This window comes from Aulonocara stuartgranti, assembly GCF_965226115.1.
Source record: "Aulonocara stuartgranti genome assembly, chromosome: 15".
NCBI lineage: Eukaryota > Metazoa > Chordata > Actinopteri > Cichliformes > Cichlidae > Aulonocara > Aulonocara stuartgranti.
The window spans coordinates 21,179,707-21,196,554 of NC_138951.1; the positions used below are offsets into that span (position 1 = coordinate 21,179,707).

The following is a 16,848-nucleotide window of genomic DNA, read 5'->3' on the forward strand; positions in this document are numbered from 1 at the left end:
TGCTTGTTTTAACTTGGTTACACAGACCTTGTCAGGGCTTAACGAGGCTACACAGAAAGTTTGTTTACATGCCATGATTAAAAAACAAAGGTGCTTTTGCTTCGTAGTTAGATGTTTGAATTGTTTGTATTCTATATTCTATATCTATTTTACAAGTGAGTTTTGGTCTATGTAAGTCCCGTTGGTCTAACAGTGCAATAACAGCTGGTGACTCACCCCCTCATGCAATAAGGAGGAGCTACAAACTGGGGGCAGAGCAGCAGTACAAAAGAGATGCCTACTGTACCTGCACACTGACTTACTTCCAGATTTAACTGGAACTGGTACTGACTTTCGCCTGAAAGGACATAAAGTAGCAATGACTCAAGGACTGAAAGAAGAAACCTAAAGTTTTAAAAAGGACCAAAACTAAAGACACCGAGGAAACCTGTTTGACAGGATTTCTTCTGTTTTGATTGCAGGATGGAACTCGATCTTTGAAGTGATTTCCTCTTCACTTTAGAGACAATGCTTTGCTCTATGCTTCCAGGGTAGAATCTGTTTCTGTTTTCAAGCTTGGAATTCATATTTGCTGACCCCCAGGCAATTTGTTTTTTGACTGCTAAAATGGAAAGCACCAATGGAACTGAACAACCTCTTGAAGACGATGAAGCTGCCGAGATACAAGTGTACAAGTTCTATGCAGCCGCAATAATTGTGATTTTTATCTTGGCTTTGCCTCTGAATGCATCTGTCATCCACCTCTTTATTTTCAAGCTAAGGTTTTGGAAATCCAGCACAAATAATATCTTCCTCTTCAACCTGGTTTTGGCTGACATCCTCCTGCTGATCTGCTTGCCCATAAAGGCCTATACCTTCATCCAGGGAGTTAGAAATAGTAACAATGACGCTGTCTGCAAAGCCATGCTTTTCATGTTGTTTTTAAACCGTGGAGCTAGCATCGCCTTCCTAACAGCGACTTCCATCCATCGGTATTTTCATGTGGTGCACCCTGGTCGAAAAAGTCCCCTAAAAGCGCTTAAGAAGTCTCCACAGATCTCTGTCCTCATCTGGGTGCTGCTTCTGCCTCTCACCATCCCCACCATGCTCAAAAACTTTGACTGCTCTTACAGCCTCATTAAAGAAAATGCTACCGTGATCAAGGTAATGCTTACTTGTTTCATGCCTTATTCTCTCTTACTGTAGACAACACATGCATAAATTAAGGTCATTGTGTCTTAATACTTATAACAGTTTAATAAGAGTTTAATTTTGTTTTAAATCTAGGAATCCTCCACAGCAGTCATGCAAAGTGATTTTTAAACAGAGGTTAGACTGCTGACATTCCCTTTTATTTTTATCCCCCTATCTAAGGATGTGGTGGATGGCATCAGAGAGACTGTAATCTTTACTCAGATCCTGATCCCGTTTGTCATCCTGCTCTACTGCACTGTGCGCATCGTCAACCGACTCAGGAAAAAAACAGTCGGGGATAGGACCAAGCTGAAGAGAGCGGTATTTCTGGTCACTGCTGTCATGGTGCTCTTTTCATTCTGTTTCCTCCCCTGCACCATAGCCAGGATGGTTCTGCTTACCATTCGGGTCAAAGATATGCCTGATTACATCGAGCACAAAGCTGTAGTGGCCTTTGATGGCCTCGTGGTCCTCTCCTACATAGACTGTCTGCTCGACCCACTTGTCTACTGCTTCTCTAGCACCAAGTTCAAAGCACTTTATCTATCCAATTACTTCCCATTTTTAGTAAAAGAAACTCCACAGGTCAGCTCAACAGGAAAGTCAAACAGAACTACAAATGCTACTGTCATTTCATGTTTATGAAAACAAAGAAGGGAGAGTTCCCATACAGAGTGTGGTTTCACTCTATAGTAGCCGCAGGTTGAAAAAAATGGTTCAATGGTTAAAATGTGTTATGAGGACAAGGCATATATATATTTGAATTCCTACTTTCTTAAGATTTTCAAATATACAGAAGTAAAAAATGAAAAAATATATTAGTTTATCAGCCCTATGGATATAGCACAGGGGTCAAAGTTTGAAATTTCTCTAAGAGAATGCCTCCCAGCCAAAGTATGCACATCTGTTCTTCTGTCAAATTATACCAACACAGCTTTTATCTAAGCCACAACAGTGAAACAAGTTTTTGTTTTTCACACCATCTGTTAGATAACATTTAGGGGATCCTCAGTCTGCAGGTGATTAATACGTCATTTTAAAAGTACATACAGGGAAATTATCATGACATGATCATTTCCAGCTCATAACAGTTCAATATAATAATTATTTTTTATATTCATATTTATTTTGTCTTATACTGGGCCATGTAGCAGACATTCAGGTTATCCACAGTCAGAAGTAAGTCTCGCTCTCAGTCATGTGTCTTCTGATTGGCTTCACATCATCAAATGGTGGAATGGGAAGGATCTACACAATTTTAGGCAGGTGGCTTTAACATTGTGGCTGGTCGGTACTGAACTGTTTGTGATGTGTGAATAGAGATATGTATATATATTCATCCTGAGATTATTTCTAGTAAATGGATTACGGTATGTTGGGAACACCTTGATGATACCACCTTGAAAGCTCTGCTCACAAAGTGCCACGCCCACAAACGACTCTTACAATGTAACACGTGAGTCATACACTCAACCTGAACTAATCTTCACCCTGACTTAGTCCCAGAAATCCCAGCATTCCTATATAAGTCACATGGGTGAAATTACTCACCTTAATGACACCATCAGTAGATGTAGCGCGCCGAGTGAGGGTATGTCTGGTGTAACTGTCTGTCAGTAAATAGACACCTCCCTGATTTAAGTAGTCAATAAGCTGGAATCTGGTGAGTCTATGCTCCCTGCTTTCATCTACAATTTAAATCGTCTGTGGGTTAACAATGAGTCACTGCAAGGTACAAACACTTATGCACTTATTTGGAATAGCAGTATTTGTTATAGTTCTTTGTCGTAAGAAAATAATGAATAACTACAAGTGTAATAACTGAGTTAAATAATTCTTTTGAGTTATGGGTAAAAAACAAACTGAGGACATTGATACATAAGCTAAGGCAAAAATGTAAATAATAAGGAGACAGAGTTAGAAGCAATAAATATTAGCACCCTGCAGTGATTACTTTGTTTACTTGTCTGAAAGTTGTGTAAATGTGACATTTTGAAAATATTATTTGTTTATCTGTGACCCTAATGAATTCAGCTGCAAAGTCAATATGCTTCATTCTTGTGTTACCATATCATTCAATCTGCATTTTACATTTAAAAAGTACATTTAGAAATCCACACTAAAAAAATGGCCTTTTGATGGATGACTACACACTCTGGACATAAAGAAAAGAGAGTAAAAGAGTAGGAGGGAGTCCTTACCTTCCTTGAAAGGAATCTTTGCAGAGTCCTTATTATTTATTTCTGGCCTTTTGAACCAGATGGTTAAAAAACATTATTACCACCCTGCTAGCTTTCCTTTTGGGGCTGCCAATATTTGGGTTTTTTGGTATGCAGGAAAAAACAACAACATAATTCTCCCCATCAGCACAAATATGAATACAACCGTGCCTTTTTTGTGGATAAGAATTACATTATATTATTCAGACTTAAATCACTTCACAAAAAGTGACACTTATTGTTTTCTTAGAAATTCCGAATGTTTTCATACCCTAGATATATTGTAGCAGTAAATTAAGTTGTGAAAAAGACTAACACAAGTTGGCATTTTATATTTTTGTTTGCATGAGGCATTTTGTAAATATTTTGTGTATTTTTACTTCTGCACCAACATGTTAATCTTCATTTTCTGCTGATGGCACATCAGAAATTTTGGTGTACATGTATATGTGGATATATGTTAATATATTTGCATACAACAGCTAATTAAATTAACAAAAAGAAAACATTTCCATGATGTTCAGATGTGGGTGAAAACACATTCAGGCCAAAATACAGCTCCTCTATGGGGTTATGAGTGAATGTCACTGTTGTGACAAGTGGCTCTATTAATTAATTAATGAGGTAAAAAGTGTCAAAAAATTGCTGGTTCCACTCTTAACGGAGAGCTAAAAGCCTTTCAGTGTATATTTGTGACTGAAAATGATGGCACGGATGGAAAACTTCTGGAAGGCTTTAGGAACCACAAAAGACGACTGTAATGTATCTAATGGTGAACTTTAAACTCAATCTGCCAAAATGATTCATAATTATTACCATTAAAACTTTTTCTTGGCCGTTTTGTCTCTTCTTGCACAAATACGTTTGAATTTAGACTCAAGACAAGAAGAGAGACAGATCAAGGGTTGCTGGGATACAAGCAGTCAAACATGTGGTTATGGCGTGTTGACACATGTAAAAAGACCAGTTCTGACAAGTTTTGGCAGACATCAAATTAGAACACATTACGTAGCTTTTACTGACAGAGATGACACTGGGATTTCTAAAGAATGTGAGACCATGTAAAGAAATAAGATAAGAAGAGACTGTATCTGAGGGAAAAACATGACATTGAGATTTTAGACAGAAAAGGGAGAAATATGCCATTTACTGTTTACTGTATATAACTACATACATTAATATTTTTTCAAATATAAATTTTGTTTTAAAAAAATAGTTAATTTTTTCCTTTCATGTGACATGAAAACACTTTTTTTTATTTTTGCGGCCAACATGTTGTCAAACTAATGACTGAGAGGGAAAAGAAGTTGTCTCATTTTAACTGTTAGCAGTAGTTTGCACACCACGGCAGGTACTCCTAAATGTAAGTAGCCTCTCAGTAGGTCAGTGCACTCAGCTTAGCCACAAAAAATGCTCGTTATTGATTCATGGAACATGATTAAAATCTAACCCAACAAGGTTTCTTCCCAGTCCCAAAATCTACTGAAAGAAGCTCGACCCACAGTGACATCATTCAACATCCCACACAAGCCACAGAATTGCTGCCAACGCCTTGGTGCCAAAGAACAGAGAAAACCCTCTGGGATCCCACATGCATGTCCATACCCAGATCTGTTACAGTTGTTTTGGCAGTAGGATAGGGACCTAAAAAGTGTCAGGCTGCTGGTATTAACATTGTGTTTGATTTATAATTTAGATGTTGCCTGGTTAAGTAATACTGTTTGTTGCATTATCTGTACTCTATGAGTTTTATAAAACTAAATCTTTTTTTTTTTTTAAATTAGCTTAAAATACAGACAGACTGAGATGTAGGAATCATTGCACAGCATAGATAATTCACAAGCAGACAGTCAACCGGTGGCTATGTTAGCAGCAGGCCTCTGGGTCCGGGCTTGTCCAAATATTTCTCTGTGCTCCTTTAACCGCAGTTTGTTACAGCTGTTTTGGATTCTTGTACACATGCTCTTCGAAGTTATTTAGTTTATGTCTTGATGTAAGATGTTTACTTTGTTACGCCTCATTTTATTTTGGCAGTCTTTTGTTCCCTGTGTTTTGCATTTAGTTTTACTTCATTTATCTTGTTATCCTGTGATTGTTTGGACCTGTTTGTTTTCCCTGTTCCACATTCTCTTGGGGTCCAGGGTATAGTTGGCCGTTTTTGACTGCTTTTGATTTTACCTTTATATTTCCCCTTAAAAAATTGTTTTCTTTGCATTGTTTGTGGTATCGTTGCTTTCAGTACAACCTCACGTCTAAATTTACAGTTATTTTTTCATGTTAACATAGTGTATTTATACAATTGGCCTAAAATAACACAAAAAACCTAAAATTCAAGCAAGTAAGTATTTTTTATTGTGAGAACCACAAACATGTTAAATGAATCATTTTCATAACTTCATCAGGTAGTGGCCTCCAGCTCACACTGGAGCATCTCGCAGCCGAGGGTGACATGACAGGAAAGAGAATCAGCACCTCACCCGGTCAAGTGCCCACTCCAGCTTGGGGATGAATTACTGCCCCAAGTGTGGAGTTTAAGAATCTTTTGTCTTGTTCACTTTTGAGGAGAGAAGGGAGCTCGGATGAGAGATGAGATTTGCTCATTCAAATCAAATTTTACCGTAGTTTAGTTTTATTTCACGATAATAAATCAATACAAGATATGAACTCTTATTTATTCTCCTTTCTTTTAGCAGCTGCTCTGGAGAGTATAGTGATGGTGGTTTTGATATGAGTCATGTCTGTACGGAAGAAGCATGTTTTTTATTAAAATATTACAAAATATTACTGATTGTCTATTTAACTTGAGTAATGCTGTTGCAAAATACTCACAACTTGCTGTAACACTAAAACATATTTATTTTTAAACTGCTCTCACATTATCTTGGTAAGAACTTATAAATAACATAGCAAAGAACAGGGAAACAGTCAGAACCCATCTCCGATCTGAAGGTGCAGGGAAGCAATCCAGAGCAAAATTTACCTGGTTATTTACATGGTAATTTCTACGATGCAAATGAATTACACTGTAAGACAATATGAATTAATTTCCCCATACCAAACAATAGTTTTCCCATAGGTATGGGAGTCGAGAACCGGTACTTGCAGAAAATCGGTTCCCAGTAGTCCAATTCCTGCTTCCTGCTCCAATTGTCTGCTTGATCTCAGTCCCGCTTATCGGTTCTTGCACTCACACTCACAGTGGGATGTAAAAGTTTGGCCAACCTTGTTAACACTTATTTTCCTGTATAAATCGTTGGTTGTTACAATAAAAAACGTCAGTTAAATATATCATATAGGACAGCAGTCCCCAACCTTTTTTGCACCACGGACCGATTTATGCCCGACAATATTTTCACGGACCGGCCTTTAAGGTGTCGCGGATAAATACAACAAAATAAAACTATTACCGGTACCGAAAAAAGAAGATTTATTCATAACACATGTGAAAAGACCCAGGAAAACAGAGTTAACGATAACAAAATAACGCTGAAAACCGATAAAAACCCTGAAAACCATACATTTCACACCTGAGCCTCAACTCTCGCGGCCCGGTACCAAACGACTCACGGACCGGTACCTGTCCGAGGCCCGGGGGTTGGGGACCGCTGATATAGGAGACACACACAGTGATATTTGAGAAGTGAAATGAAGTTTTTTGAATTTACAGAAAGTTTGCAATAATTGGTTAAACAAATTCAGGCAGGTGCATAAATTTGGGCACTGTTGTCATTTTATTGATACCAAAACCGTTAGAACTAATTATTGGAACTCAAATTGACTTGGTAAGCTCAGTGACCCCTGACCTACATACACAGGTGAATCCAGTAATGAGAAAGAGTATTTAAGGGGGTCCATTGTAAGTTTCCCTCCTCTTTTAATTTTCTCTGAAGAGTAGCAACATGGGGTCTCAAAACAACTCTTAAATGACCTGAAGACAAAGATTGTCACCATCATGGTTTAGGGGCAGGATACAGAAAGCTGTCTCAGAGATTTAAGCTGTCTGTTTCCACAGTTAGGAACATGCTGAGAAAATGGAAGACCACAGGCTCAGTTCAAGTTAAGGCTCAAAGTGACAGACCAAGAAAAATCTCGGATAAGCAGAAGCAATGAATGGTGAGAACAGTCAGAGTCAACCCACAGACCAGCACCGAAGACTTACAACATCATCTTGCAGCAGATGGAGTCGCTGTGCATCGTTCAACCATTCGGCGCACTTTACACAAGGAGATGCTGTATGCGAGAGTGATGCAGAGGAAGCCTTTTCTCCGCCCACAGCACAAACAGAGCCGCCAAAGCACATTTGGACAAGCCAGCTTCATTCTGGAAACACTGCTCAAAATCCACTAAGGCGTTCATGCAGAGGAACAAGTACAACGTTCTGGAACCGCCATCTCAGCCCAGACCTGAATATTATTGAAAATCTGTGGTGTGCGTTAAAGAGAGCTGTCCATGCTCGGAAGCCATCAAACCTGAATGAACTAGAGATGTTTTGTAAAGAGGAATGGTCCAAAATACCTTCAACCACAATCCAGACTCTCATTGGAACCTACAGGAAGCGGTTGCCCAAACTTTTGCATCCCACTGTAAATCACCTGATTTGTGTTCACGTCTAAGAAGCGAAAAATAATGGCGCAGTCTAGAGTGGAAGTGTAAAACTGCACCCAGGACAGAAACAGCTGCATTATGCTGCTAAGATAACTTCAGTTTCTTTACAAGCATCTGCCAAGATGCATGCTAACGCTAAGCTAGCCAAGAACCCAGAGTGAAAATTGAGTGAATGCCGACCCCAGGGGCCAGACCCTCAACTTCAACAGGTAACAAAGCAGATGAGCAGTCAGGTTGCAGTCAGGTTGCAGCCTCCCTCTCTTCCTGTTCACGTTTCCAAAGCAGAATCCCTGGCGATCGCTTTTTTGTTCTGGTTTTCATCTTTGCTTTGTCCAGTCAGCTTTGTATTCCACTACGAAAACGATTTTAAAGATGTGTCACCTCATTAAGCAATTGTTTTAGTCTGTGGGGTTGTAGCCTCAGGTTTATGTTTTTAAATAGTGATTATGGCAAACTGTGCTTGAGCTATTTTACAGAGTAACATAAAAGTAACGTAACAAATAGTATAACAAATTACTTTTCCCTGGTAGTAATTATGCAATTAAATAAAGTACTATATTAAATAAAAGTACTGTATTACTATATTCAGTAATACGTCACACTTAATCCTCTATAGCCACACACCGTGATCTGCCAGACACACCAACCCATCCCTGTTTTACGGGTAAAACAGGGATGGGTCCAGGAGGTCTATTTGGAAAGAGAGCACAGGTTGGATCGTTGGCAAAATGCCGGGGCAACACTAACGCAAGTCGCACAACTATCCAGTGACGAGTAGCACAGCTTCATTGTCTTAAGTAGTGACAGGAACACAGAGGTAATTGGGCGCAGGTAGGTACTGTAGATGTCCTGCAGGTGCGTGAGCCAAAGGTGGGAACCCATAATGAGTCCCACCCTGGGAGGAGCGAAAGAGAGAGAGTAACAACAACAAAAACACTGTCACAGCTGACCATCCTCAGGCAGGCCTGCTGGGCCATGACATACACTCATATTATTGGTATAGAAAAGTCACGTTGCAATGGCTGTAATGGGTTAAAATTCGCACTGTTACAGTCAGACGTGCAACAAGCCATAAAGCACAAAACGTACTCAACTGTGTTCATGTGTCTGTTGCAGAAACCATGTGGCATAGCTCATTTGTGCAACATTGTGTCAGACAATGACACAGCAGTACAGTTAAGTAAAGTGAAGTAAAGATGTCAGTGCATGGCTTAATAGGATTCAAATTTATATTGAAGTTTGAAATGATTAGTTTTCTTGTATTTTACAGCAGAGGGCAGCTTTAGAGAGGAGGAGGAATGGTTACTTTAACGGTTAACATGAACAGAGCAAAGTATGTTGACTTTGACAAGATTGCATGGTTGACTTAGTTACCAAAAACGCTGTTATGCATTTTCAGGTTGATTTTTGCAAGGAGTATTTTGTAAGAATGACCAAAGTGTTTGTCTATGATTTCCTCTGAGTTTTCATAGTTGTAGAAGACTCTTTATGCTCATCCTAAAGCATAGACATGACTTTTCCACTGCTTGCAATTCTCTAGTATGTTCAAACAAAGGTGTACTTGAAGATGAACTCCTGTCTGTATTAGAAAGCTGTAATATTTCCTTAAAGAATCCTCTTATATACTGTAACAAAATGTATGCAGTGTAAACTCATCAGATCTTCAGACAAACTTGTATTCTGGCTCAACCTCACCCCATGAATCATACAACTATTTCTTTGAAAAGTATTCACAACCCTTCACTTTTTTGTTGTATCTTTCATGTTGTACAGTTTTCCTATATGTATGCTCAACAACACTTAACCAAACATGCATGAATTCATGATGATACCATTCCTGTAGAGTGTCATTTGGGTCTGGAGAATATCCCAGCTGGAACTGAGGAAGAATACAGCCTGGAAAAATCCCTCCTCTATGACAAAGCTAATCCAAAAACACAATATTCATGCCTGTGGATACCATTTAACCCGCTGTGTGCCAGCACACCAGCACAGACAACATTTAGAATATTAGCAGGTCAGAATGCAGAACCTTTCAAAACCTTTCAGTATCACAGAAGCACAATGGTCTTAATCATTTTGAAACGGAAAAAAAAGCTTGAAATCATAAACAAATGTGGAATTCCAACATTAGATTGCACAAAGTAAGAGGTGATTTCATTTGAAGATAATTATCACGTGCACACTTTCCAAGCTATGAAGCTGATCCTTCACTCATTATTTCTGTGGCACCGGTGACATATTGATAAAATAGAGGTATAGGTTGGCACTGCCCGTAATCCTTCAACCAAATAACAAAAACACCTGATTCTGACCCTGGCAAACTCTCACTTTGACATAACCAAAGTAGGTTTAATCAAGAAAACTGATAAGTATTAATCCAACTTAGATTAGCTGGCATGGAGCTGAAATACAGACTCTGCCAGCGACTATAAAGTAGCAGCTCAGTCAGACTGGCTTTCCATGCAATGCAAGAAAAGATGTGTCAGGAAGAGTGGAACAAACAGCCTGAATCCAGATGTGCAAAGATTGAAAACCCTTGAACATAGAAGGCTGTAGCTGCTGCCAAATGAGGCTTTGACAAACAAATGTATCTGTCAATAAGACACAGGTTTATGATTTTTTTTAACATTTAAAAAAGATTCATAAACAATGTTATTACTTTGTCATAACAGGTTATTGAACGTAGGAAAAATCTCAAATCTAAAACTGTGTACCTAAAGACACTGATCTGTCACTTTATAGCAATGTAAAACTTATATGTGTTTGCATGTTTTTTCCATGAATGTCTCCAAACATAATATTGCAAATGTGCAAGCATGATTTTGTCATATTGACAGTCCCCTGAATGTCACAAGGAGTTTAGCCAGTCTGCTGATAAAACCATCTTGAACTACCAGTTTCCAAATAGCTCTCTCTCTCTCTGTAACATCGAAATTACTGTCAGATTCCTTTTTTGCAGTAATAATTTAGAGTTTGCAGATTGAAAGATTCATAAATGTAACTCTCATGCTTAGTTTCTCAGTCAGTTGAGTAGAGCTCCCTAAACCACACCTCCAGCACCTCCTGAATGTAAATACTTCTTCGCAAGTAACCAGCGTGGTAGCATCACATAAACAGAGGCTAAGAGAGGGCATTTTCTCCTTTCTCCTTCACTGCATTGAGAGTGTGCTTCCTCCGTATCTTTTGCCATGGAAAAACCAGCCTTGACAGAGGTCCACAATCACTGTAAGGCTCTCTTAAGGGGACTGTTCAATTTAAGGAACTAGAAGGAGAGTGAGAAGGAGCATCTGTCCCTGAGGGGTGAAGATTCGAGATCATAGGAACCTACAACAACCTCCAGGATAAAGGATTTAACTGCAATGCTTGCTTTCTCAATATACGACATATTAATTTGACCGTAGCTTTATCTGCTATAGAAGGTGGACATTTTTTGCCATTTATATGATGATTCAACAAAACATGTCTGTAAATCGATCAGTTGACCACTGCAAAACACCCAGTGACATTACATACCAAGTCCTCTCCTGGGTAATGGTGGGAGAATTTACACTGGGTCTGCCTCTCAACCTGTCCGTTCTCTACATCTTCATCTTCAGGTACGGGAAATCTTTTTACTCGTTTACATTTATTCTCGTTTTAGTAAAAACCAAGAGGAAAGCTGTGCTGGATTCTGGTTACTGGGGGCAAAGTTTGCTAAATGAAGTGTAAACCAACTGCGCTACTGATGTGGCGAAGAAAGCGGTTTTAAGTTTATCTTTAAAAGACTGTGACCACTCTGATGCAACCAATTCAGATGCCATGAAAATAACAAGACCTACCAAAACTCTATTAAACCTTTGAAATGGACAGATGAATCCAATTTTGTTCTTGAAAAGTTAAAATAGAAAGTGTAGAACAAAAAAGCTAAGCTGTAAGTGTTACACTGAAGTGCAAACAAAACAAAAAAGCAGACCTTGCAAGTCGCTACAAAGTAAAATCTACATATGTTCCCACGCTGGTCTATGAGTTTTGAAGAGTTTATCTGACACGAGTCTGAGTGCGACTGTCCAACATTTTACTCAGCTCTCCGAGGAGAGGACGAGGTCGTGTAGATGGCAGAAACAGCATCATAAGCTTAGGTTTATTTTTTTCCTGTTCCTCTTCATTCGCTCTTGATACAAAGCAAACTCGCTGGCTGTGAAACAATTAACTGTTATATGACCTTTTTAGATACAAGTTCTGGAAGAACAAAGCGATCTTCTTGTTCAATATTGTGGTTGCTGATTTCTTGCTGGTGGGCTGCCTTCCTTTCAAGATCCATCATTACCAGCACAACTTGAGGCGCAGTGAGGACACTGTGCTTTGTAAGATAATGCTCTTCATGCTGTTTCTCAATCGAGGAGCCAGCATCGCCTTCCTCATCACAATGTCCCTCGATCGCTACTTCAATGTGGTCCATCTTGGAAGGAGAAATTTTGTCAACGTGTTTAAGAAATCTCCTCAGATTTCTGTCGTCATCTGGATCCTCTTGCTTCCCCTCACCACTCCTACTATGGTCACAACCTTTGAGTGCTGCAACAGCCACGGACGGGAAAAGGAGACATTCTTACATGATGTGACGGACACCTTTAGAGAGGTACGGTTTCAGTGTATTTGTTTGGATTTAGTGTTGTTTTATGTTACCTAACAATATATACTGATGACAACTGACTAAAAACAGGTTGTTCGCTGCCTCGCTCTGACAGATCAGATGGCCTCCAGCCTCCAGAAAGAAAACGGGTGGATTTGGATTCAAAAAAACTTTAATATTTATATTTGAACATTTAAGAAGAACAGCAGGGATTAACACAACTGCTTCAACTTCCTATAAAGCTGGCATTACAGTCAATATCCAGTTCAGTTCCCTAACTGGCAGTTCCTTTCCACAAGACATAGATACACTCACCCAGGCGTGGCAGAACCGAATTAGAGTTTTTCTGAAGTAAAAATTGGAGACAGCGTATAAACAAAAGTTTTCATGAATCATTTACATTTATTATTAAGCACGTTTTTTTCTCTTTGTCCTAATTATTAATATTCCTTTGTTTATGTAACTTTTGAAATAAACACAGGATTTTCAGGGTCTGGACCAGTGATGGGATGAGATGTGGAACGTGTGCAGATAAAGATAAACGCTTCTATAGACACTTTTCACAATATTTGGAAATCTTAGAGACCAGACAACTGTTAACTAATGTTAGAAAAACAAAAATCAACAGATAATCACCAGTTATTCTTGAAAGAAAGAATTAATTTGAATCGTTTACATTTCTAACTTAACATCATAACTTAAGTAAAGGGCAGGGGGTTAGCTGGAGAAGCTAAGGAGGGGTTTAAAGGGGTCAAAATATTAGTCCATGATTGAAGACAGAGTGTTTAAGTTAGGAGTGTACATGATAAACTTTCCCATGTCTGTATAGAAATCCAAGTTGACTGTGTGACACATAGGGCTATTGTAACGAGTCATACCTAATAGTGGGGTTTTTGTTTATTTTGTTTTTGTAAGATTGTTTTCTTCTCCCAAATCATCATCCCCTACATCATCCTCGTCTACTGCACGGTCCGCATTGTCAGCCGGCTGAGGAAGAAGACGGTTGGGGAGAAGACTAAGCTGAGGAGGGCTGTGTGCTTAGTCACATCTGTTGTCGTTGTCTTCTCCTTCTGCTTCCTTCCCTGCACTATAACTAGAGCAGCACTGCTGTTTGTGCGGCTGAAGAACTGGCAGGATGCAGAAAACATAGCTGTCCAGGTGTACGACGCCCTCATGGTTTTGTCTTACAGCGACTGCCTGCTGGACCCGTTGATTTACTGTTTCTCTAACTCAGGGTTTAAAGATGTTTACATATCTACCTTTTGCCCTGTATTTATCCAGAAGAGACTGACAAATTCTGACTCTGGCACCCCAAACACAACAACATGTACTAGTACTACTACTACTGCTGGCGCTAGAATGATTTTTTTGCCTATAATGGAGAAATAATCTGTCTCTGTGATACTTGACTCACTCACCCACTCATCCACCCACATAGGTGTTTTTAGCTGGGGAAGAAGTGCTGACAATTTGAAGTCATCAGATGACATTTACTAGGTAGTAAACACACAGCACTCAGTAAACACCACAGTTACTAAACAGAGTTAGTGAGTAGCTGACATGCAGTTCAAAGATTTTTACATTTTCTTCCTTGTTAAAAGATGATTAGTTTACAGATTGGGGCACTAATGTAGGCGGGAGGTTGCTTATTAAATGTAAATATTTTTCTTGTGTGCATGTATAGTTATTTCTTGGGTTATTTTCCACAGGACGCCAGGTGATACTGCTAAATGAGTGTTTATTAAGGTTTTCAGGTGCCTCTTGTTTGATACTATTACTGAAGGATGGTTTTTATCTTTCCAGTTATAGAGGGCTGTTTTTGTAGCCACTGTTAAAGGTTGGTGTGTATTTGTTCATACTCATGCCAGACCTCTTTTATGTAATTGATCCTGTTATATGAGCTCTGTGTATGATTTTATATTAGATTAGAGAAGAGGCACAGAGAACATGTCCAGTGATTGTTTTTACCTTACAGTTATTGTTGGTTTTTATTCGAAGATTAAGACACTTAAATTGTAACGACCTTTTTGTTCCTGCAATGTTTCAGTGAAGGTGCTTTTCCTTTTTTATTTTTTTTATACTACAAGGTCAGCTCAGAGTTTTTAAACAACCTTCTATTGAAAATAGAGACTTCCTTTTAAGGATGTCTTGCTGCTTCCATCAGGAAGGAGGTTCTGCAGCATCCGGTCCCGTACCAGCAGACTGAGAGACAGCTTTTTCCATCAGGCCATCAGACTGCTGAACACGTCATAGACACCTCAGCTTCACTACTGGAACTTCAACATTATGCACTCCACACTGTATATAAATGCCACTTGTTTTGCACATATTCAACTCTGTATATTTTATATATTTTATTATTATTATTATTATTATTTTATTTTTTTTTTTTACTATTTAATTTGTAAAAATGTGTATACACACACACACACACACACACACACACACACACGTAGGAAAATATTTAGTATACACATCCAGAAATGCATACACTATTATATATTGTACATATATTTATTAGTTTCAGGTTGGCCATTCTTGTATTTTGCTCGTTTGTGTTGTTGTGTTTGCACATCTCTGTTGCTTGTGGGGCTCGCACACAAGAATTTCACTCGCATGTGTGCCTGCACATGTGATGTGACAATAAAAAAAAAAAAGTGATTTGATTTGATTTGCACTGCATATGAGTATATCCTCAGTAATCTGTTGTGAGGAACTGCCTTCACATGTACATACAGTCCTATGAAGACAATAGCTTGGTTAAAGTAATACTAACCAGCGTGACCATATAGGGCATTTCAGTGGATTAATAGGGAAGTGTATAAAATTAAAGATCCTGTCTGAGTAGTCCACTCATAAAAGTTAATATACAGTTTTTAAAATTATTTGTGCTAGGTGGAAATTTACACTTCAACTGCATGTTTTAAATAGTAAAATGTATATGCATGTTGTATGTCAATATTTACTTAAATATAAATATTAAAGCATTTTTAGTTATTAGGGTTATTATTAAACCAGACATGATGACATGATATGTTAGTACTTCCTGTAATAAACCAAAGCACTTAGCATTAGTGATATCTATTTTAACTCTCTTTTATTCATCCTACTAGGAGTAGGCCTTCTTAAGGCTGACCTAAATATGCACAGGTGTCATTTATCACTCAGGAATCTCTATAATGCTGAATGCTGAGCATCATCTCTGTCATTAATGCCTCAAACCTGCAGGTTCACCCGCAGTGCAAAATGTTGTGAAATCTACCAAGTGTTCTGATGCTGCTCAAAAAACTGCATTTGACCTCTGAACTTTGAGCACTTGTTTCAGTTACTTGTGGAATTTTATTACTGTGGCTATTTTTACATTTCCCATCACAAAGTGTTTTTTCTTATTGTATGAATAAACTAGTGAGTGCTGGTGTTATTGATTAACTGCCACTACAAAAATGTCAATCCTTACCGGACAACATGTTACACTGTACACATTTTTTTGTAGCACTGAAAACTTAAATTATCTGCCTGTATGATGATGATGATGTGTGCATACTGCTGCTGTAACTACACATCTGACAGAGTTTTTGCAAGTGAAGAGTGTTACCTTTTCTGAGTAAAATGTTACCACAAGAAATACACAATCGTGCAATGTTTACTGTTCAGCTTTTTCTGACACGGTAAGCCTTTACCAAACATATACAAAAAGCAGAAGTAGCTGCCTTGCGACGTCCAAATATTGACACTGTTATAGAAAGATGCTCGAGTATGTTCATGAGCACAACATGAAGTAATTTTTATGTTGAAATAGCATTTCCTCACATGCGGTCAGTTATTCGTGGATGAGGCCCACACTCTGACAGATTCTCCACATTTTATGGTCTCCAGCCTTTGCGCTGTGTGGGTATTATAACAGCAGGGAGAGCAGCTGCATAGCCTTGAAGCCGAGACTAGTAACCCCTAAGCCAGGATATCATAGCAATCATAACAGCAGAGAACAGAAGTATGAAAGCAAATGCAAAGAAAGGCCTAAATGTAAAACAAACACAGAACGTTATTGAATTACTGTTCTTGCCATCGCTGCAAATTGACTTTCTGCTTCCTAAAAGCCTGTAACGACTTAATGACACACCCTCAGCCTGAAACGTTTTATGGGATTTGGGTCATTAAGGTAAGTGACAAGTGCAGCGTTGGAAGCTTGACTAATTCAAGGGGAATAAAATCCCTCCTGTCATTATGTGCACCACTTGT

At 38.7% G+C, this 16,848-nt stretch overlaps 1 protein-coding gene across 1 annotated transcript; it reads left to right on the plus strand.

Moving 5' to 3' along the window:
* The first annotated feature begins 281 nt into the window (after nt 1–281).
* Nucleotides 282–14,711, plus strand: gpr31 (G protein-coupled receptor 31). Its single transcript, XM_082506467.1, has 7 exons — nt 282–1,143; nt 1,354–1,810; nt 5,795–5,877; nt 8,614–8,708; nt 11,420–11,596; nt 12,210–12,615; nt 13,525–14,711. The coding sequence occupies exons 1-7, from the start codon at nt 607–609 to the stop codon at nt 13,996–13,998; spliced, it is 2,229 nt and encodes a 742-aa protein (XP_082362593.1). The 5' UTR covers nt 282–606; the 3' UTR covers nt 13,999–14,711.
* The last annotated feature ends 2,137 nt before the right edge of the window (nt 14,712–16,848 follow it).